This window comes from Dipodomys spectabilis, unplaced genomic scaffold (assembly GCF_019054845.1).
Source record: "Dipodomys spectabilis isolate Male_0828 unplaced genomic scaffold, ASM1905484v1 ptg000145l, whole genome shotgun sequence".
In the NCBI taxonomy this organism is placed as follows: Eukaryota; Metazoa; Chordata; class Mammalia; order Rodentia; family Heteromyidae; genus Dipodomys; species Dipodomys spectabilis.
Window position 1 is genome coordinate 24,570,346 of NW_024870822.1, and position 21,279 is coordinate 24,591,624.

Genomic DNA, 21,279 nt, shown 5'->3' on the forward strand with positions numbered 1-21,279 from the left:
AAGGGAAGTACTTTGTTATTAATGCGTGTGTAAATATGGCTCAGTGGTAGAGCGCTTGCCTTGCATGCTTGAGGCCTTGGGTTTGATTCCTCAGCACCACATAAGCAAAATGAAAGGAGCCGGAAGTGGCGCTATGGCTCAAGTGGTAGAGTGCTAGCCTTGAGCTGAAAAGCTGAGGGACAGTGCTCAGGCCCAGAGTTCAGGCCCCACAACTGGACCCCCCCCCCCCAAATAAAAAATAAACCCAGTCCAGTTTAAACCCAGTCCCAGTAGGAAGGTCTGAGTCTCCTTCAGTTAGCCACTAAAAAGCCTGAAGTGGAGCTGTGGCTCAAATGGTAGAATAGCCTTGAGCAAAAAAGGGCAGGCCCTGAGAGTTCAAGCCCCAGTACTGACACCAAAAAAAAAAAAAAAAAATTCCTATGCAGACTACTAATAGTGCTGAATTAACAACTCTTGCTGAGTAACTTAAAAGGTTTCCTTTGTGATTAGCAATTTTTGGTAATATTCTGAACAAAACAAAGTACCAGATTGCTTGATTCAAACAGCAGCTATAGTAAAAATCTATGAAAACAATGGGATGGATTAACTATCCTTAAGTAGTAGTGTTCTAAGCTAGGTTTTGGTTGTGTAGAACTTACTCTTCTATTACACGATATCTAATGATTGAAAAACAAGTTAAAATAATGGGACAATGAATTTGTAAAACAGCCAGGCACTGGTGGCTCATGCCTGTAATTCTAGAAACCTAGGAGGCTGATATGAGGACTGCAGTTTGAAGCCAGCATGGAAAGTGTAAGACCCTTACCTTCACTAAAACAACCAAAAGCTAAAAGTTGCCCTGTGGCTCAAGTAGAAGCACTAGCCGTGCTTGAGCAAAAGCAAATCAGGTTCAGCACCTAGGCCTTGAGTTCAAGCCCTCAGACCAACACCAAAAAATAAGCTATACAACATTCCCCAAATGGTATTACCATTCAAATGCGTACTTAAGTCTTTCTGATAATTCCGAGGCAACTCAGATGAAAGGTAATACTGTCTCCTCACAGCAATTATAAGGGTGCTATCCTACCCCACCCTTGTCTTGCTGTGTAGCCCAAACTTTTCAAACTTAGATCCACCTGCCATAGCTTTTGTGTATATCACCTTCACCTGGCCTTTATTAAAGATGTGATTTTTGATGCTGGGCAGTCTGTCCCATTCTACCATTTTAATGTTTTTTTTTAGTAACCATGCTCTAGTAAAACCACATTATGGGTTTTAGAGTACTTGCCAGCATGTATGAGACCCTGCTAGTTCAATACCACAATACATACCTTCTGTTTCTATGCTACTTGAGCCAAAGGCATAGTTCACAGGGACTATGACTATTTTGATGCCCAAACGGACCCACAGGTAATAGAATAACCAAGACAAGTTTCTAAGGAATGCAGGTACATGGCTTTCCAATGTCATTTAGTTCTGGTTTTACCTGCACTGTGTTGCTGCTTCACATACCGTGCCTCATTTGTAATCTTGTCTCTGGGGCATGATTATTAATTTTTTACCATTATAAGGTCAAAATTATAAGACACATTTGTCTTCTTTGCACAATCTCAGTATAAGGTGGGGAGGACTGCTTAACAGTTTAGTATATTTACATGAGTATTTCAAAACCAGTTTAGTAACTTATTTGAACAACTTTGCTTTTCAGTATCCAGCATTTTTTTGTCCAATATGGGGCTTGAACTCTGGGCATGGGTGCCGTACCTGAGCTCTTCAGCTCAAGTCAAGAGTTCTACCACCACTTTGAGCCATAGGGCCACTTCTGGTAGTTAGCTGGAGATAAGTCTCACTTTCCTGTCCAGGCTGGCTTTGAACCACAATCTCATATTCCCAGCCTCCTGAGTAGCTAGGATTGTAGACTTGAGATGCCAGTGCCAGCCAGCTCAGTATCCAGCTTTTGAGGACTAGATTTTTTTTTTGGGGGGGGGGGGGGGTGGTGTCTGGTCGTGGGCCTGGGCGCTGTCCCTCAGCTCTTCAACTCAAGGCTAGCATTCTACCACTTGAGCCACAGTGCCACTTCCGGCTTTTTTTCCTGCTTATGTGGTGCTGAGGAGTCGAACCCAGGGCCTCATGCATGCAAGGCAAGCGCTGTACCACTGAGCCATCTTCCCAGCCCCAGGACTAGATTCTTTTATGCTTGATTTGAAATCTCATGTTGACTCCCCTAAGTTTGGAAGCTGTATTGACTCATCGCACCTACAACTGGTTTGAAATACTTTTGGAAAGTACTACTAAGAACTCTTTAGGGCTGGGAAGGTGGCTCAGTGGTAGAGCACTTGCCTTGCAATGCATGAGGCCCTGGGTTCAATTCCTCAGCTCCACATAAGCAAAAAAAAAAAAGCTGGAAGTGGCGCTGTGGCTCAAGTGGTAGAGTGCTAGCCTTGAGCTGAAGAGCTGAGGGACAACGCCCAGGCCCAGAGTTCAAGCCCCATGACCGGAAAAAAAAAAAAAAAACATGCCAAGGCCTGTAAAATTCCGGAAAAACCCTGGGCCCTTAGAGGAACAGAGCCTCTGTCACCCCGTTAAAAAGAGCAGCCAACAATTGATGGTCAAATAAGAAAGGGGGAGATGTCGAGAGCCCTGCAGGGAGTCTATCTGCATGATAAGCTTGACTATCTCGCTGGAACATCTCTGGAGGCTATTTACAGAATCTGGTCTTTGCATCCTGCCCCAAACAAAGACCAGGTAGCTGCTATTGACCACCTTTTCACATTGCCCTAAGCAAGCATCCTGCAGCTGCTGCCCAATGAAAAAGCTTCCTTATTCTAAGCATATAAATACCCCTGTGTAAAAAATAAAATTTGGCAGCTTGATCAGAATCCTTGTCTTGCTGTCCTTCCTGTCTCTTGTCCCTTCATTCCTTCTCGCTTAGGTTCATTGCCCTGGTTGAAGTCCTGCCGGTCGGGACAACTGGCCGTTAGTCATCTCCAGTTAGCCACTCAAAAACTGCAAGTGGAGATGTTGCTCAAAGTGTTAGAGCTTTAGCTTTGAGCAAAAGACAGTGCCCAGGCCCTGAGTTCAAACACAATCTACCAAAAACAAAAACACCACAAAAACCTGGAGGTGAGATGAAAAGTTTAAAAGCAACTATGTACTACCTAAAGCCATCTCCCTCGCCCTCCAAAGAGAAAATTTCCTTCCTCACTTTCAGAATATTTCTAAGGGGGGGCCAAGAATTTTTTAAGCTCAGGGAGTCCTTTAATATATTAGGCACTTGCCATATTTAGAAATGTCTGAGGTTCTGAAAGTCGCCATCATGAAAGTGAGCTTCCTGGTGTAATAAACTTAAACCAGCTGCCCAAGGGAAGTATGCTGACCCCCAGGAAATCATGGAACAAAAGAAATTGTCAGGAGAGGCAAATGGAAGTGCCTTGGGAACCAGAATTTATTTCTGGCTGTTTCTGAATAGGGTAAGTCTGGACTATAGATGAAGGAAAACCAGCCACCAGACCATCCCCTCAGAGTGCAGGCAGACTTTGCCTATGAGCAGATTAGTCACACTTTCCTTGCTATATTCTGGCACTCCAGGAGGCTGAGATCTGAGGATCACAGTTCAAAGCCAGCCGGGCAGGAAAATCTGCCAGACAACCAGAAGTGGCGCTGTGGCTCAAGTGGTAGAGCACTCACCTTGAGCTAAAGAGCTGAGGGACGGCACTAAAGCCCCACAGTTCAAGCCCCAGGACCAACAACAACAAAAAGAATTTCAGATTGCCAAATTTCAGAACCCCAAACCAGCATATTCTCACTTTGACTGAAATTATTTGGTAGAAGATGAGTGGCCAAGTAGGAAAAGCTTTGGCCTAGGAACTAAGTCTTAATGTCCCTCAAAATCCTGAAGATAAATAACTGTCCCATAAAGAATGTTTTACAAGTGAAAAAAAATTTCTAACCACAAATAGCTTAGGGCATACTCTCCTACTTGCTGGAGAACAGCCGCCAAGAGTCTTTTAAAATCAAATTCTAATTGTCAACAGATATTAGCAGAGGCCACACATTTCTAGGATCCATCTGACAGGATCCCAATATACAGACAAGAAGGTAGAGATGACACTTTAGAACCTATACTCAGACCACAAATCAAAGGATGTTAAACATTTAATGAACCTCCTATGTGGCTTCAAGCCACCAGGATACAGGCACCCCCAACACCCTTAATCTTCTCCTCAGCTCTTCTGCTGAAGAATTTGGCTTTCACGATGACAGGCTGCTTAGGAAGCTTTCCTTTCCCCAGAACCTTATAGTAGCCCTAGGAGAGAAAAGAATTTACAATATAGCATAGCAGATATGAACACTCCAAATGTGGTAAGAAAAAAACCTGCCAATCGCTCTCTAAAAGTCCATGTGGGCATGTTTCTGATCTAGGCATCCCCCATCAGTGAATCAAGACCAGTAGATTCTTTTTGAGAACTCTAGCATACTAAGACAAGTACCATGCCAGGATGCGACTCTAGTCTCAAGCTAAGCAATCTCCCAAAGGACTATCACCCCAAGAATACTGAAAAGTTCTGACCACTAAAATCTCAAGGAACACTACTCTAGGAACAGATTTAAAGCTTCACTTGGATGGGTGTACAGGGATAGGACGGAGTACAATGTATCAGTAGAATAGTCACAATAATGCAGGCCCTGAATACTTAAGAGAACCTAGAGTTATACTTCATGACCAGAACAAAACTCTAGCCAAGAAACGAACTTGGTGGGATCAGGGCAATAGGTAAAGTGGTTACTGGTTACAACAATATACAAGTAGCAATGAAGTGAATTGAGAGCATCATTCCAACTGTCCTGAGGAAGACACAGCAAAACATCTGATCAATCTGTGCTCTGAATTTTCATTTCTTTAAAGGTTTTTGTTTTTGGGTCCGGTCGTGGGGCCTGAACTCTGGGCCTGGGCGCTGTCCCTCAGCTCTTCAGCTCAAGGCTAGTGCTCTACCATTTGAGCCACAGCACCACTTCCGGCTTTTTTCTTCTTGCTTATGTGGTGCTGAGGAATCGAACCCAGGACTTCATGCATGCAAGGCAAGCACTCTACCACTTAGCCACCTTCCTAGCCCTGAATTCTCACTTCTCAAAGAGAAAATGGGACCACAACAGGAGTAGGAAATAGTTCTGTTTTGGCCAAACTCAGTTACTTGAGGTTGGTGATCCTACCCAAAGGTGGAATTTCCTAGTGGCTAAGTACAAGACAGATCTCAGGGAGAAGCTTAGTTTAAGGCCAGACAAGGAACTTTACAAAATATCTAACTTACCGATCGAACCACATCAATGATGGGAGCAACTCCAGTCTTGTTTTTGGCAGCATTCACCCGTGTCTGCTCGCTGACCAATGTCCACAATTTATCAAGGTTAACAGTTGGACAAAAACTCTGGTTCCTCTTTAAGTGGTAATGCCTCATACCAACTTTCCCAAAGTAACCTGGGTGACTGGGAAGAGAAGGCAATCACTTTTATAACCTTGTTCCAATAACAGGCTTTATCATCTCTGTAGGCACAGCCTTCAACTGCTATGAATAGCACCTAGCAGGCACCTCACAAAAAAATCTTGGCACTGAAGTACACTACTGTTCAGTCTATGGAAAAAGTACATACTTCTATTACAGATTTCCTCAATTGTCAAAATAAAACATCTATCTAATTGATGCGAGATAGAAAAGTCCACTTTTCATATATTAACTAGAAGCGTGTCACTAACCTGGTGACTGACTGTGCCATAAAGCACACAGCCAGTGAATAAGGTCAGCATTTATTCTTCGAGGACTCTAGCACACTAAGGCAACAACCGATACCCAAGCGTGACTCTAGCCTCGACAACTGGCTCACCCAAAACAATTACAACTTTCCTAGGCTGTCCGAGTTAGTTAAAAGCGAAGTCCAAGCAACTCACTATTTGTCAAAGTTGATCCTGTGGTGATGCATACCACCAGCATTGCCGCGTCCTCCCGGGTGCTTCCGGTGCTTGCCTGCAGGAATACAAAACTACATGGCTAACACAACCTTCTCTAGGCGCTCATTTCTACGCTCTTGCTTTATGCCGTTCCCAGTCTACTCCTCTTTTCCACGCTCCCTATCACAGCAACCCAACTTTTAATTACCATGCCCCACACTTAAAACCTTCTGCCCTCCTGCTACTACTAAACTCGTTACAGATCCCTCCAAGAGGAAAGAAAAAAAACCTATCGTAAGGTCTTTCTTCGAACTCACTTCTAAGCTCCCAACCTCCTGACTAAGCGACCGGAACAGAGCCCGGTGGCCGACCAGAAGTTAGCACTTACCGATGCGGCCGTGGCCGTGGCTCACGTGGCCCCGAAGTTTCCGGGTCTTCCTCAGTCTGGATGGCTGTGTACGAAAAGGAGTTCACTAGTAAGGCCTAAGGAAAAAGGGCGGGGGAGAGGGGCGATGCTCGCCGGCCCGCGATGGGCCTCTGCAGGCCGTGCCGGGGCGGCGCCGGGACGAGACCCGGACCCGGGCCGCACACGCGGCCGCCAGCAGCTCCGGCCCGGACCCACGCCGTCCATCCTGCCCTGTGGCCGGCCACGCACAGCCTGGAAGACGCGCTCGAACCTGGGGAAAGTGGCGGGAGGGCCGGGGAAAGCGGAGTTCAGTGCCACCGCCCGGGAGGGAACGGACGAAAGAAAAGAACCACCTACCATGTCGGCGGCCGAGACCAAAGAGGGAGGTCTCCGCCGAAGTCTCGCGAGGTATGAAGCCCGGGGAGGGCGGGACTAAGGTACCTCACTTCCGGCCCGGAGAGCCGGCTTCGGGCGGGGCTTCGTCGATCTCGCGAGTGTCAGTCTCCTGTGCGCCGCGGGTTCTAAGGCTAGTCCTCTCCTTCCCTGCCGAGTCCTCGCGGCGTGGCGGCGGCGGACCCCTCAGGACCTTTGTAGCCAGCCGGTTGTACCAGCTCTGGTGCAGGAGTTTGCAGCATTGCATTGCGCGCTGCTTTGGTGCGGCCTGGGTGGGCCTGGCCTTTTCCTAGTCTTGGCCCCGGAACCACTTATGCCTACCCGAAAGGCCTCCGTGACCTCTCAGCCAGATGCCCGGCCTTTGTAATCTCATGTGTTCCCTCCCGCCCCATGTTGTTGCTTTTGGGTGGGTGGGTAATGTTTCTTTCCCCGGGTACTGGGGACTGAACCTCGCGCCGCGCGTGTCTAGGCAAGCGCATTCCCACTTGACCGACCTGTGCATTTTTGTTTTTGGAGATAGGGTCTCTTAGAGCTAGGTTCTGGAGGCAGGCCCAGAGCTAGTTCTGTTCTTCCCCCTGACCCCCCCAATAGCCGTGATTACAGCGCCCCTGTTTGTGTGAAGCCCTTGGAATGTTGCAACTTCTCTAGGAATGTCAGGGGCCTTCTGCCAGCCCTCCTAAGCCGGACATTCCCTTCCTTTCTTCTTTCCTCTTTCTGCTTTCTTCACTGGTGTCCTCTCAAGTTGTAACCACCTGCTAGGCTTCCGGGACCCAGATTCTATAAATTGTTTTTCTAAAGATTACAATTAAATTTTTTTTTCCAGAACCTGATTTGTGATACCCTAGCCCTTTCTTCTGCCTACCCGCACGGATGCAAACATTTCCCCTGACTCAATTCACAGTCACTCACTTGCTCACCTTTACCACCAAAAAATTTAGTGTGATCTTACATACTTGTCAAGTTTCATTTTTCTTCTCTGCTAGTTAAAGGTTTGGTGGTTTTCTCTTAAATTCATGCACTCCCAGTTCCTTGCATGTTCTTTTCAACAAATAAATATTTCTAACCAAAGAGTAGAAAAGACATCTCTTCCATCTCTAGACAGTTCCTTCAGCCAGTATTGAAGATTCCATTCCCTCAATTATCCTCTTAATGTGAGTGTATTAAATTTCTTTGCCTTGCTCTCTTTAGGTAAAGTTTGAGCCAGAATACATTCAGTTTTCCCTGTTTACCACCCTTGCGCTTTCCTTTACAGTCAGGTTCCCCAAAAGAGTAGCCTACAAAGTGTATTTGCTAGTCCCTGTTCATTGTTTAATCCACTTCTTAACCTTCAGCAAAACAGCTCTTACTAATCTCACCAACCAACTGTCAAAGTGAAGAGACTTACTGAATTCTTCATGCCAATTGTTCTTTCTATTGTACTTTACTCCTTTGACTTCTTTTCCTTCCTCCTACTTCACCAGCTATGCCACCACTTAAATGTTGGCATTTCTTAGTTTGAGTTCTGTTCCTCTTTCCACATAGAAGATCTTGAGTGGCTTCTATTCACATTTCTATTAAGCTCCACACCCAAGATACTCACTTGATTCCTGGCCTTAGACACTACAGACAAATATATCGTGGCAACTGTCTTTGCTCACTGGCATTTTATTTTTTAGTATCATGGAGAGTGACACTATTGTCCATTGACATAATGTTGTCAGATCAGATAATTATTCCCATAGATTCTCTTCCTCTAATTTGCTGTCAACATCTTTTTGTTTCTTTATCTATGAAATCACTTACTCTTTTTTAGCCTTAGCACCATTTTCTTCATTTCTTCATTCAGGCCCTCATCCATTTTTTTTTCTTGTGCTTGTTGTGGGAATTGAACTCAGTGCCTGGACTCTGTCCCTAAGTTGTTTTACTCAAGCCTAGAGCTGTTTTGCTATACAACTTGAACCACAGTTCCACTGACAGCTTTTTGGGGGTGGTAAGTTACTTGGAGTCACCCTATCTTTTGTCTGGAGTTTCTGCAGTCATCCCACCTGCATTCTAAACCTTCGAATTCTTTGTCTTTCCCAGAATACAGCCTACCTACATCTCAGCCTTCCTCCATTTGCCCTTATACAATCTTTTTACTTCAGTCATACTTGGTACCTCTCCATTTTGCTTTTACTCATGCCATTTCTTTTTTTTTTTTTTTTGGTCGGTCGTGGGGCTTGAACTCTGGGCCTGGGCGCTGTCCCTCAGCTCTTCAGCTCAAGGCGAGCGCTCTACCACTTGAGCTACAGCACCACTTCCGGTTTTCTGGTGGTTTATTGGAGATAGGAGTCTCACAGTCTCTCCTGCCCGGGCTGGCTTTGAACCTCGATCCTCAGATCTCAGCCTCCTGAGTAGCTAGGATTACAGGTTTGAGCCACCAGCGCCCGGCTTCTCATGCCATTTCTTATACCTGGAGTGCTCATCCTCTTCCTGAGTGCATATCTGAAATCTCAATCTGTTAAGGCCCACCTTATATTGTTTCTTCTAAGAACACTCTAGTCCACAGTTGTAATAGCCCCAATATCTTCAAAGCACCTTACTGTTTATAAAATCTCAGTGTGCAGCACTCCCAGCCTCAATTTATGCAGAAGAAAACAGGCATAGAAGAAACAGTGTAGTGACTCATCAGAGGCAACATAGCTGGTAAAGTACAGAGCCTGGGGTTCTCTCTGCTTTTACTTCACTGACCACTCCCCCTCTGACCTCACAACATTATGGTCTTCATCACTCCTTCAGCCTTAGTCTATGATCAGCAGAAAGAGGTAGACAAGGTCTAAGAAGAGATCATCTTCATTTGACATCAAAACTGGCCTATAAGTGTATGTGGAGTGTTTTAAGTCACCCAGGAACTACTCTTGGAAAGATACTCAGTCAATGGAGGTAAGCTGGGTAGAGTCTTGGGGATGGAAGGTAACTATCAGATGTTTTGACTGGAGCCTGGAACAAGGATTGAGACTATTGCAAAGGTAGATGCAGGGTTCTGGGGGCTGGGAAACTGCCTCTGAATAGTTTGCCAATTCCATGGTCCCTCTCTGAATAGGGCCAGCACTTTGCATTGGGTTCTGCGCCCACCTATTAGTCTTCTCGTTGATAGTTTGTGTCCAGGGGAGGGCCATGCCTGGACACTAATTTGTCTTAGGTTTTCCTAACCAGCTCCATCTCCTTCTCAAGGCAACCAAGGGATTTAAAGCTAAGGCTCATGTGGTGTTTGTTCAATGAGGTTCAGTTTCCCTAGCCTCCATCTCTGAATAGCTAGCTGAGATCTGTATAAAGTTGAGGAGGTGACCCGTCCCTTTCCATCAGATCCCTGAGAAGTTTTGTCTGTGACATCTCTTCTGAAGTATAGCATGGCTTTGTGACATCTCAGTATGAGATAAGTACTCACAGAGAGTCAGCCTCAGAAAATGGCTATGAAATGAGCCAAAGGGAGGTGATGATGAGGCAGGTAAACCTCAGATCTCTCTCCAGATGGCCTTGAGGACACACTGCCTTGGTGTTGCCTCTCCCTTCTGGGTTCCTGATTTCATCAGCAGTCCTTCAGACAACAGCTATTGTCGGGAGTGTGACTGCTTCCAGCCCTGGCGTTCTACTCTCCATTTCTACATTTAAACATTTAGAAATATTATGATGCCTTGTTTGTTTTTTTGGCAGTCGCAGGGCTTGAACTCTGGGCCTGTGCGCTGTCCCTCAGCTCTTCAGCTCAAGGCTAGCACTCCACCACTTGAGCCACAGTGCCACTTCCATAGACACTTTCACAGACTTTTCTTGCCTGGGCTGGCTTTGAACTGAGATCCCTGATCTCAGCCTCCTGAGTAGCTAGATTTACAGGCGTGAGCCACTCGTGCCTGGCCATGCCTTCTTTTCTTTTTTTTTTTTTTGGTCTGGTCGTGGGGCCTGAACTCTGGGCCTGGGCACTGTCCCTCAGCTCTTCAGCTCAAGGCTAGCACTCTACCACTTAAGCCATAGCACCACTTCCGGCTTTTTTTTTTCCTGCTTATGTGGTGCTGAGGAATCGAACCCAGGGCCTCATGCATGCAAGGCAAGCGCTCTACCACTGAGCCACCTTCTCAGCCCCTGCTTTCTTTTTTTCAAATAAGACTATTATTAATTCAAGATGAGAAGAGGCAGCATTTCTAAGAGAGAAGTAGAGAACAATTCAGACATTAAATTTATTTGAGAATTAAAACATTTTATGTTATAGAAAAAATAGTCCCTTAATAAATTATGAAAAATGCATAATTAACAGGAGTCATATCATCTTACAAAGTTGTTTGCATTCCTGAATATCACCTTTTAGCTTTTGTTTACATGGATATCTAACTATATGCAAAGTTGATTATTACTTTGTTTAATTCCATGATGTTTTCTAAATCACTGCCCAATCTTAAGGATTTTTTTTGGTGTAGTGATGCTGGGGATTGAAGCATTCAATTAAGCACTGTATCACTGAGCTACATCCCAGACCTTTAGGGATTACTTTTGTCAGCTGAAGAGTAATTTACCTTCAGCATGTTCTACAATATACTAAACCAGTTTTTGTGTATATTTTATCTTTACTCTTTGCTTTTGTTATAGTGTTCATTATTAGAAACAAAGATGCTATGAACATTTTTGTGCATATACTTTTTTCTTTTGTGGAATTACTTGTCTAGGATAAATTCCCAGCAGTGACATTGCTGGATTATAGAGAATAAACATTAGCGTGTGTGTGCGTGTGCGCGTGCATGCGCACACTTGTGCACAGTGTGTCTGTCAGTACTGGGTCTTGAACTCAAGGTCTTTTACTCACTGGTTTTTTTTTTTGTTGTTGTTGTTTTCTCTTTCTCATAGATGAGAGACAACCATGTGAGCCATACTTCTATTCTGGGGTATTTTTGTTGCTGTTGCTACTTTGTTGTTGTTGTTGTTGTTGTTTTAATGCTAATTCTGGGGCTTGAACTCAGGGCCTGGGCACTATCCCTGAGCATTTTTTTGCAAAAAGCCAGCACTTTGCCACTTGAGCCTTAACTCCACTTCTGGCTCTTTTAGTAGTCAATTGGAGATCAGAGTCTCATGGATTTTCTTGCCTGGAGCTGGCCTTGAACTGTGTCCCCAGATCTCAGCCTCCTGAGTAGCTAGGATTATAGGCATGAGCCATTGGTACCTGGCTAGAGTATGAGCATTTTATGATTCATATATGCTTCAAGTATATTATTTTACTTTATGTATCTACAGCCCTGTTTCCAATCTATTTCAACTTTCATAGGCTCAGTTTTTTCCCAGTAGTTTTTTTTTTTTTAAATATATATCATGTAGAGGAACAGCCATAGGACTTTTCTTCAGTGCAAAGTAAAAATAATCCAATGTGAGGATTCATGATTTCCAAGAGTCTTTTCTTTCCTCTATTGAATAGTTTGGTGAAGGAGGTAGTACTGGTACTCAGCCACTTGAGCCATACTTCCGGTACAGCTTTTTGTTGGAAATTTGAAGGTGGAGTTTACCAAACTTATCTCCTGGGCTGGCTTTAAACTATTATTTCAGCCTTGTGAGTAGATAGGATTACAAGTATGAGGCACCAGCACTCAGTTATGTACCACATTTAAAAAAAAAAAACACAAAATTTATTGTACTATAAGGAAAAATCTTATTGTACTACATGGCAGTTGTATTCCTAAAAGTTTTGTCAGAAACTAGCATGGAAAATTCTGATATTAACATGATGGTAGGGTTGGGGTGTGTAGCTCAATTGGTAGAGTGCAAAAGCTTCTGAGTTCAAACCCTATTACTACCAAATAAATAAAGCAGTAAGTTTCAGGATAGTAAATGTAAAGGGAAGATTTCTAGGGTTTTTGAGGGCAGTTTATCTGATAACACAAAAAAGATTTAAATATTTAGGTTTTAATTTCAGGGAATTAAATTAGTGGAAAGAACAGATAAATATTCCTTTTCTAGTTCTATTTTTACTAGCTGAATTCTATTGACCCAACAATATGTTTTCTCTTTTTTCCCTTCATTTTTGTTTTAATGGGGATTGAACACAAGGCTTCACACTTGCTAGGCAAGTACTGTAACACTTGAGCCATATCTCCAAATCTAATTGCTTTTTTGGGGGGGAGGCAGTCCTGGGTTGTTTTTTTTTTTGGGGGGGGGGGTCCAGTCGTGGGGCCTGAAGGGCCTGGGCACTGTCCCTCAGCTCTTCAGCTCAAGGCTAGCGCTCTACCACTTGAACCACAGCACCACTTCCGGCTTTTTTCTTTTTGCTTATGTGGTGATGAGGAATCGAACCCAGGGCCTCAGGCATGCAAGGCAAGCACACTACCACTGAGCCACCTTCCCAGCCCAGTCCTGGGTTTTTAAACTCAGTATCTCAAACTTGTTAGGCCAGCAGTGTACCACTTGACCTACGCTTCCAGCCCAGCCTTTTGCTGGTTATTTTGGAGTTGGAGTCTAGCAAACTTTTCATGCCCAAATTGGCTTTGAATCATGATTCTCCAGATCTTAGCCTTCTGTGTAGTTAAGAGTCGCCTACTGAGTAGCTTCCTGAGTAATGAGGTATGAGCCACTGGCAACTGGCCCTATTGCTTTTCTTTCTTTCTTCTTCCTCTCTCTCTCTTTTTTTTTTTGGTGTTGTTGGTCGTGGGGCTTGAACTCAGGGCCTGAGTGCTGTACCTGAGCTTTTTCACTCAAGGCTAGTGCTCTACCACTTTGAGCCACAGCCCTACTTCTGATTTTCTGGTGGTTAATTGGAGATGTCTCCTGGCCTTTCCTGCCCCAGGCTGGCTTCAAACCATGATCCTCAAATCTTAGCCTCCTAGGGGATTACAGGCCTGAGTCACCCTTACCTGGCTTAGGTTTGTTTTTTAGATAGGGTCTTAACCTTTTGTCCAGACCAGCCTAGGACATTGATCCTTCTACCTTCCTTTCTCAGTAAGTGAGGGATTGTAGTTCTTGTAATACTACACTGGGTCTATAATACTCTCTTTGAATCTCAATTTTCTCATAATTCAAAAATAGTAAGGTTTATTCATCCATTCATTTAATATTCATTGAGTATGTAGTATGCACTGACATTATGCATAGGTTCTAGGCAGTGAGAAGAAGCAGGTATAGTGGTGAGAACAAAGACAAAGTCCTGTTCCAGGCCTGTGTCCCTACACCTGTGTTTCAGACAGATAGTAAACAAGCAAACAAAAATACTAGGTACAAAATAGCCTAGCAAAGAGTGGGTGCTCTCTTACTACCTAGTGTTTCTATTTCACATTTTCTTTTTCTTTTTTCTTTTTTGTTGGTCGTGGGGCCTGAACTCTGGGCCTGGGTGCTGTCCCTCAGCTCTTCAGCTCAAGGCTAGCGCTCTACCACTTGAGTCACAGCACCACTTTTGGCTTTTTCTGCTTATGCGGTGCTAAGGAGTCGAACCCAGGGCCTCATCCATGCAAGGCAAGCGCTGTACCACTGAGCCACCTTCCAAGCCCCTATTTCACATTTTCTACCTAGAATGAATACTAAATTTTGATCATTTGTTCTGTACTACTCAAGCAAACAGTCTTTAGAATTCTTACTCCTCAGTGGCAAGGCAATGTGAGCATTTGTTGTCATCCTTTGACAAGAAATCCAGATATAGAGGGTTGGGAATTTGGTCTATTGGTAGAGTGCTTGCCTAGCATGCATGAAGTCATGGGTTCAATTCCTCAGTACACATAAACAGAAAAAGTTGGAAGTGGCACTCTGGCTTAAGTGATAAAGTGCTAGCCTTGAGCAAAAGAGATTCAGGGATGCCCATGCCCTGAGTTCAAACCCCAGGGTTAGAAAAAAAAAAAAGGAGAAGGAGAAAGAAGAAGAAGAAGAAAAAGAAATTCTGTTGTGGTGAAGAGCAGCAGAGAAAGGAGGTTGGAAAGGGGTCATTTGACCTTTCCCTTTATCCTCAGACAAGGCACACCATTGCTTACATCTGCCTATAAAATTTGTTGTTGTTGTTGTTGGTTGTGGGGCTTGAACTCTGGGCCTGGGTACTGTTCCTCAGCTCTTCAGCTGAAGGTAAGAGCTCTACCACTTGAGCCACAGCACCACTTCCAGTTTTCTGGTTGTTAATTGGAGATAAGAGTCTCTAGACTTTTCTTGCCCAGGCTGGCTTTGAACTGTGTTCCTCAGATCTCAGCCTCCTGAGTAGCTAGGATTACAGGTGTGAGCCACTAGTGCCTGGCTGCCTATAAACTTTTTAACCCTTAAGATATTACTTCAGTTGTTCTTTAAAGCAAAACTGAAAGTCCTTTTGTTTTTAACTTTTTTTTATTTATTTGCCAGTAATGGGGCTTGAACTCTGAGGTCCTGTGCTGGCTGGGCTTTTTCAGTCAGGGTTGGCACTCTACCATGCTTCCAGTTCATTATTTCGCTAGTTAATTGGAAATATAGTACCATGGATTGTCTGTTCTGCCCGAATTGGCTTTGAATCATGGCCTTCCAGGTCTCAGCATCCTGAGTAGCTAGAATTACAGATATGAGCCAACAGCACCAAGCTTCTTCATATTCTTATCCTATGTAGTAAGTAATCACAGGTAATGCAAAGCCAAACCACCTCCCTGAATTCCCAGGATTCTTTTTTCTTTTTTTCTTTTCTTTTTGGTCGCAGGGTTTGAACTTGGCCTGGGTGCTGACCCTCAGCAATTCAGCTCAAGGCAAGCGCTCTACCACTTGAGCCCCAGGCCACTTCCAGTTTTCTGATTGGTTTATTGGATATAAGAGACTCATGGACTTTTCCTGCTCAGGCTGGCTTTGAACTGTGATCCTCAGATCTCAGCCTTCTGAATAGCTAGGATTGCAGGTGTGAGCCACCAGCGCCCAGCTCCCAGAATTCTTATGTGATATCTAATATGGCAGTTCTCAAAAAAGAGTGTCTCTTGAAGACATTGTAGGGGTTCCAAGACCCTTTCAGAGGGTCCGCAAATTCAATTTTTTTTTTTTTTTTGCCTGTCGTGGGGTCTGAACTCTTGGCCTCAGCTCTTCAGATCAAAGGCTAGTGCTCTACCACTTGAGCCACAGCACCACTTCTGGCTTTTTCTGCTTAAGTGGTGCTGAGGAATCCAGGCCTCATGTGTGCAAGGCAAGCACTCTACCACTGAGCCACCTTCCCAGCCCCTCAAAATTTTTTTATAACAACACTAACATATTATCTTGTCTTTTTACTGAATTAATATTGTACTGATGGCATGAAAGCAATGGTATATGAAAGTACTGGTTGGTTGGATATGAAACTGGAACAAATTGTATCATTGCATTCTTTCCCACTAGGCATTTGCTGTTAAAGAAAAAATGTAAAACTTATATGATTCCTTAAATATATGTCTTTTAAATATTCTATATGAAGAAATTTAAGTATGCAAAAAGAATTCAAACATATCACAGTGAAAAGCTTATACTTATTACCTCAGTTGTGAGCTAAACCAGCTTTCCTTATCTTTCCAAGAACAGACTTTTCATGGAAGAACAACTACCAAACTCTAGTTATTCAGTCTTGGGAATTTGGCAGATATTTTCTCAAATATTACTTTTTTTTGGGGGGGTCTGGTCGTGGGGCCTGAACCTGACCCTGAAGGCTGTCTGTCCCTCAGCTCTTCAACTCAAGGCTAACGCTCTACCACTTGAGCCATAGCGCCACTTCCAGCCTTTTTTTTCTTTTTGCCTATATGGTGCTGAGGAATCGAACCCAGGGCCTCAGACATGTAAGGCAAACGCTCTACCACTGAGCCACCTTCCCAGCCCCAAATATTACTTTTTTTTGTTGGTCACAGGGCTTGAACTCTGGGCCTGGGCACTGTCCCTCAGCTCTTCAGCTCAAGGTGAGTGCTCTACCACTTGAGCCACAGTGCCACTTTCAGTTTTCTGAGTGGTTTATTGGAGATAAGAGTCTCAAGGACTTTCTTGCCCAGACTGGCTTTGAACTGCAGTCCTCAGATCTCAGCCTCCTGAGTAGCTAGGATTACAGGTGTGAGCCAACGGCGCCCGGCTCAAATACTACTTTTGCTGACTAGAAATTTCAAATTTTCAAGCAAAGGTTAGAATTGATGGTTTAGCTGCCTCTATGAATTTGACAGTTTCCTAACAATTTTTTTATTTAATTAAAGTGATATTAAGGAGTAACTTCATAATTGTTTAACAAATGTATCAGTCTTTGCAATATTACTGGACTCATTCTTTTCTAAATTATTTATAAATGGTATTACCAAATTATGCTTGGCTAGAAGAACAGATTAAAGCACAAGGTAGATCCGTGGATTTTTTTTTTTAATCGGTCATGGGGCTTGAACTCTGGGCCTGGGTGCTGTCGCTCAGCTCTTCAGTTAAAGGCTAGCACTCTACCACTTGGGCCACAGCGCCACTTCCGGTTGGAGATAAGAGTTTCTCGGACTTTTCTTGCCTGGGCTGGCTTTGAACAGCAATCCTCAGAGCTCAGCCTCCTGAGTAGCTAGGATTACAGGCATGAGCCACTGACTCCCGGCTAGATAATTGGATTTTAATGGAACAGAAGAAGAAAAGTTAATTGATATAGTTTAAGCTTGTGTGTTACACAACTAACATTGAAGAAACTATTGTTTGCTAAATTTTTGTGTAATATCAAAGAAGTCACAATTATCTGATAAAGCTATTACACAATAGTTCTATTTTTTCCAAATTTCTATCTGTTTGGGGCTATATTTTCTTCTTGTACAAAAAAGCATATGAGAGTCAGGCAGAGGAACTTCGCTATACTCTATTAAACCAAACATTACAGATTGACAAACATGAAAAATAATTTCATTTCTCAGTAAATTTATTTTTTTTAATTCTTTGCTCTCAAAAGTATGTTATTTGGCTGGGAAGGTGGCTCAGTGGTAGAGTGCTTGCCTTGCATGCATGAGGCCCTGGGTTTGATTCCTCAGCACTGCAAAAGCAGAAAAAGCCAGAAGTGGCGCTGTGGCTCAAGTGGTAGAGCAGTAGTCTTGATCTGAAGAGCTGAGGGACAGTGCCCAGGCCCAGAGTTCAGGCCTCACAACTGACAAAAAAAGAAAAAAAAGTGTGTTATTTATGTGAACATGTAAGGGTTTAAATTTTTTTATTTACTTATAAAAGTTCACTTATTTACTTATCTAACTTATTTATCTTTTTGATTCTGGGACTTGAACCCAGGACTTTCTGCATGCTAAACAAATGTCTTAATACCAAGCTGTATTCACTGTTCGTATTATTTTTTCATACATTAATATTTCTTTTCATTTTTAATATGGTATATAGTAATAGATAGTACTCACACAAAAATCTATTTAAGGTCTTCAATAATTGTTGGCTTCTGGAATCCTTTTGAAGGCCAACTGCCATTGTCAGAAAAGGATAATCTGGCAGACACCACCAGGCTTTGTTTTCTGTTGAACTCTTAAGTTGAGACTGTGGCCTAAGCCTCCATCCCTGGGGAACGGCATCACCCGGACTTTTGAGACTTTGTTCTCTGAGGCTTCACTGACCTGTCCTGAAATTTTCCCCTCTGAAAGAAATGTATCACTCTGTCTTGTGCTTTACTTATAGGGAGTGGAGCTTGCTCGATTTACACGCTGCTTCACCCCTGAGGATGTCATCGGAAAAGCTTCAGGCCCAGGGATGGGCACAGACATGAGCATGAACTTTATGAGGCAGATACTAGCTGATCAGAAATACTACTTTAGGGATGAACTAATAGAGACTAAACTCATTATAACATCGACTTGCTCATTGTGCCAACGGGACTTGCAAGATGAGAGTTCTCGGCTGCTACCTTGCCAACATTTGCTCTGTAAGAACTGCTTCCATAGCTTAATACAGGACCTAGGATATGCTGCCAAGGTTGCTGGGACTGTCTTAGATGGTAAGTACAAAAGCGTAGGTTCCCTGCCTTCTGCAGAACAGGCTCCTCTCTGTTTCACAGGAACTGAGTTTCAGGTGTAGGCAGAATCAGAATTTAAATGCCCAAGGGACACTCATTTCTGAAAGCAACTCTGGGGAATCTGTGAGACAAAGCAAATCCTCTCGATGCCCAATATATCTGCTTTGTAAGCTAGGGACTTTTCATCTTTGGGATTTCCTTAAATTGGTGGCAGACTAAGAAATCTGTGAAGTTTTTTTTTTTGAGGTTTGGCTGACTCCCCAGATGGAAAAGATGTGTCCTACTACATTAAACCTTGAAATCAGAAAGCACAGCCTGCTGCCTAGTGTTGGTCAGGAATAGATTTTCAAGAGAACCTTTCACTGTTTAAGTTGCTGCTTGACAGTGGGGAGCATGTGTCTTACTCCTGAATGTCAGGTTTCCTAGGAAACAATGGCATTGAGAACTGCAAAGTCCTTGGAGACAGGAAGCAGGTCCCTTCATTTCAGTATTCTAGCACATGGTATGAAATAGAAGTACAGTAAGTTATCTATTGAATGAAATTGTACAGGGAGAAAGTCAAGCAAGTGGCAACATTTAAACTATTTTGTTTATGCCTTGTAATATTTCCAAAGTTATTTGTACACAAATGTGGGTTTTCTTCAGGATACCATGGCTTAAGAGTAGCCTTAGATCTGGATCTTGAACCCTCTGAAGCTGTGACAAGCAACCTAACTTCTCTCAGTCTTCTGAGATGGTGTACTTTGATTTCTAAAATAATGTATGATTTTTTAAACTTACATAGCCTTGTTCTTTGTTAAGCTTTATTTATTTTATTTTAGCTGGTTAAGACCTGGGTGCTGTCCCAAAGCTGCTTTTGCTCAAGGCTAGCACTCTACCACTTGAGCCACAGCTCCACTTCTGGCTTTTTTTTTTTTTTTGTAATTTATTTGAGGTAAGAGTCTCACAGGGGGAGAGAAAGGGAAATTACAAAATGCTGAAATAAAGATACAGATTGATCCCTTGTAACAATGATATGTACAAGACACTATGTTGAAAACTAATTTTACAACTTGTGTGGGGGTGTCAGAGGGAGAGTTGTGGGAAAAACAAAGGTGGGGGTAACAATGCTCAGTAGGAAATGTACTCATTACTCTACTCATGTAACTGTACAGTATCTTTACAATAAATAAATATATATATATATTTAAAGAGTCTCACAGACTTTCCTAGCTAGGCTGGCTTTGAATCATGATTCTCAGATCTCAGCCTCCTGAGTAGCTAGGATTACAGGTGTGAACTTTAATAAGTTTTTTTTTTTTTTTTTGTCAGTCATGGAACTGAACTCAGGGCCTGGGCACTGTCCCTCAGCTCTTCAGCTCAAGCCTAGCACTCGACCACCTGAGCCATAGCGCCACTTCTAGCTTTTTCTGCTTATGTGGTGCTGAGGAATTGAACCCAGGGCCTCATGCATGCAAGCACTCTACCCTGAGCCACCTTTCCAGCCCCAGAATAGTAAGTTTTATAAGTTAAAAACAAAGCCTAGGGCTGGGAAGGTGGCTCAGTGGTAGAGCGCTTACCTTGCATGCATGAGGCCCTGGGTTCGATTCCTCAGCATCATATAAGCAAAAAGAAAAAAGCCGGAAGTGGTGCTGTGGCTCAAGTGGTAGAGCGCTAGCCTTGAGCTAAAGAGCTGAGGGACAGCGGCCAGGCCCAGAGTTCAGGCCCCACAACTGGAAAAAACAAAAAAACAAAGCCTAATGGCCTGGTACCTGTGGCTCACACCTATAATCCTTTCTACTCAGGAGGCTGAGATCTGAGGATCAAGGTTCCAAGCCAGCCAGGGCAGGAAAGTCCTTAAGACTCTTATTTCCAGTTAACCACCAAGAAGCTTGAAATGGAGCCATGGCTCAAATGGTATAGTGCTAGCCTTGAGCAAAAAAGCTCAGGGACAGAGCCTAAGCCCTGATTTCAAGCCCCAGGACAGGCGCAAAAAAAACCCCCTTAATATTCTAGTTATAAAAGTAGGAATCTAGCATGATTTAACAATGACTTTTAAAGGGTCTATAATTAGCCTTTAAACTTATTTATAAACAATATTTGCTTTATAACTTAAATGTATTATAATTACTATCTATCATTATAATTTTTCATTACTGGGGTAGAATTCAGGGCCTCACTCTTGCTAGGAAGGTGTTTTACTAATTCATCCATGCTCCAAACTCTTCCTACCTTTTTTCTTGTTTGTTTATTTTTTTGGGTCCGGTCATGGGGCCTGAACTCTGGGCCTGGGCGCTATCCCTCAGCTCTTCAGCTCAAGGCTAGCACTCTACCACTTGAGCCACAGTGCCACTTCCGGCTTTTTTCTTTTTGCTTATGTGGTGCTGAGGAATCGAACCCAGGGCCTCTGGCATGCAAGGCATGCGCTCTACCACTGAGCCACCTTCCCAGCCCCCTTACCTTTTTTCTTAAAGTAATCCACTTATCTGTAAATTTGGCATTTTTGATTACTTAAGGAGCTTTTGGAAACACAGTAAATTTATAACTAAGGTGACTCTTAAACACATCATAGCAGTTCCAGCACTGTTGGAATGATTCAAACTATGCATAAAGAACCACAAAGCCAGGCACAATAGCACATGTCTGTAGTTCCAATATTCAAGAGGCAGAGGCAGTAGGATTACAGGCTCT

General features: G+C 43.5%; 2 protein-coding genes and 2 non-coding genes across 5 annotated transcripts in view; 1 reads left to right on the forward strand and 3 right to left on the reverse strand.

Moving 5' to 3' along the window:
• Positions 1–4,118: 4,118 nt before the first annotated feature.
• Rpl27a (ribosomal protein L27a) lies at positions 4,119–6,734 on the reverse strand. Its single transcript, XM_042691646.1, has 5 exons — positions 6,687–6,734; positions 6,312–6,375; positions 5,924–5,999; positions 5,289–5,463; positions 4,119–4,285 (listed from the first exon to the last, which is right to left on the reverse strand). The coding sequence occupies exons 1-5, from the start codon at positions 6,687–6,689 to the stop codon at positions 4,157–4,159; spliced, it is 447 nt and encodes a 148-aa protein (XP_042547580.1). The 5' UTR covers positions 6,690–6,734; the 3' UTR covers positions 4,119–4,156.
• LOC122117951 lies at positions 4,385–4,497 on the reverse strand. Its single transcript, XR_006149267.1, has one exon. It is a non-coding gene; the product is annotated as a small nucleolar RNA SNORA3/SNORA45 family (small nucleolar RNA).
• LOC122117950 lies at positions 5,719–5,848 on the reverse strand. The gene has a single exon (XR_006149266.1). It is a non-coding gene; the product is annotated as a small nucleolar RNA SNORA3/SNORA45 family (small nucleolar RNA).
• An 11,806-nt stretch (positions 6,735–18,540) lies between the features above and the next one.
• Positions 18,541–21,279, forward strand: part of Trim66 (tripartite motif containing 66) — a 51,599-nt gene continuing 48,860 nt past the window's right edge. For both annotated transcript variants that reach the window (XM_042691559.1, XM_042691560.1), the window contains exon 1: positions 18,541–18,591. The gene's annotated coding sequence lies outside the window, so the exon portion shown is untranslated. The remainder of the gene's footprint in view (positions 18,592–21,279) is intronic.

What these genes read in the sequence shown, in the direction of transcription:
- Rpl27a (XM_042691646.1), bottom strand. An exon ending in AGGATCAACTTTGACAAATA is followed by an intron (nt 5,464 to 5,923) that starts GTGAGTTGCTTG and finishes TTCTCTTCCCAG; the next exon opens with TCACCCAGGTTACTTTGGGA. An exon ending in TCATTGATGTGGTTCGATCG is followed by an intron (nt 4,286 to 5,288) that starts GTAAGTTAGATA and finishes TTTCTCTCCTAG; the next exon opens with GGCTACTATAAGGTTCTGGG.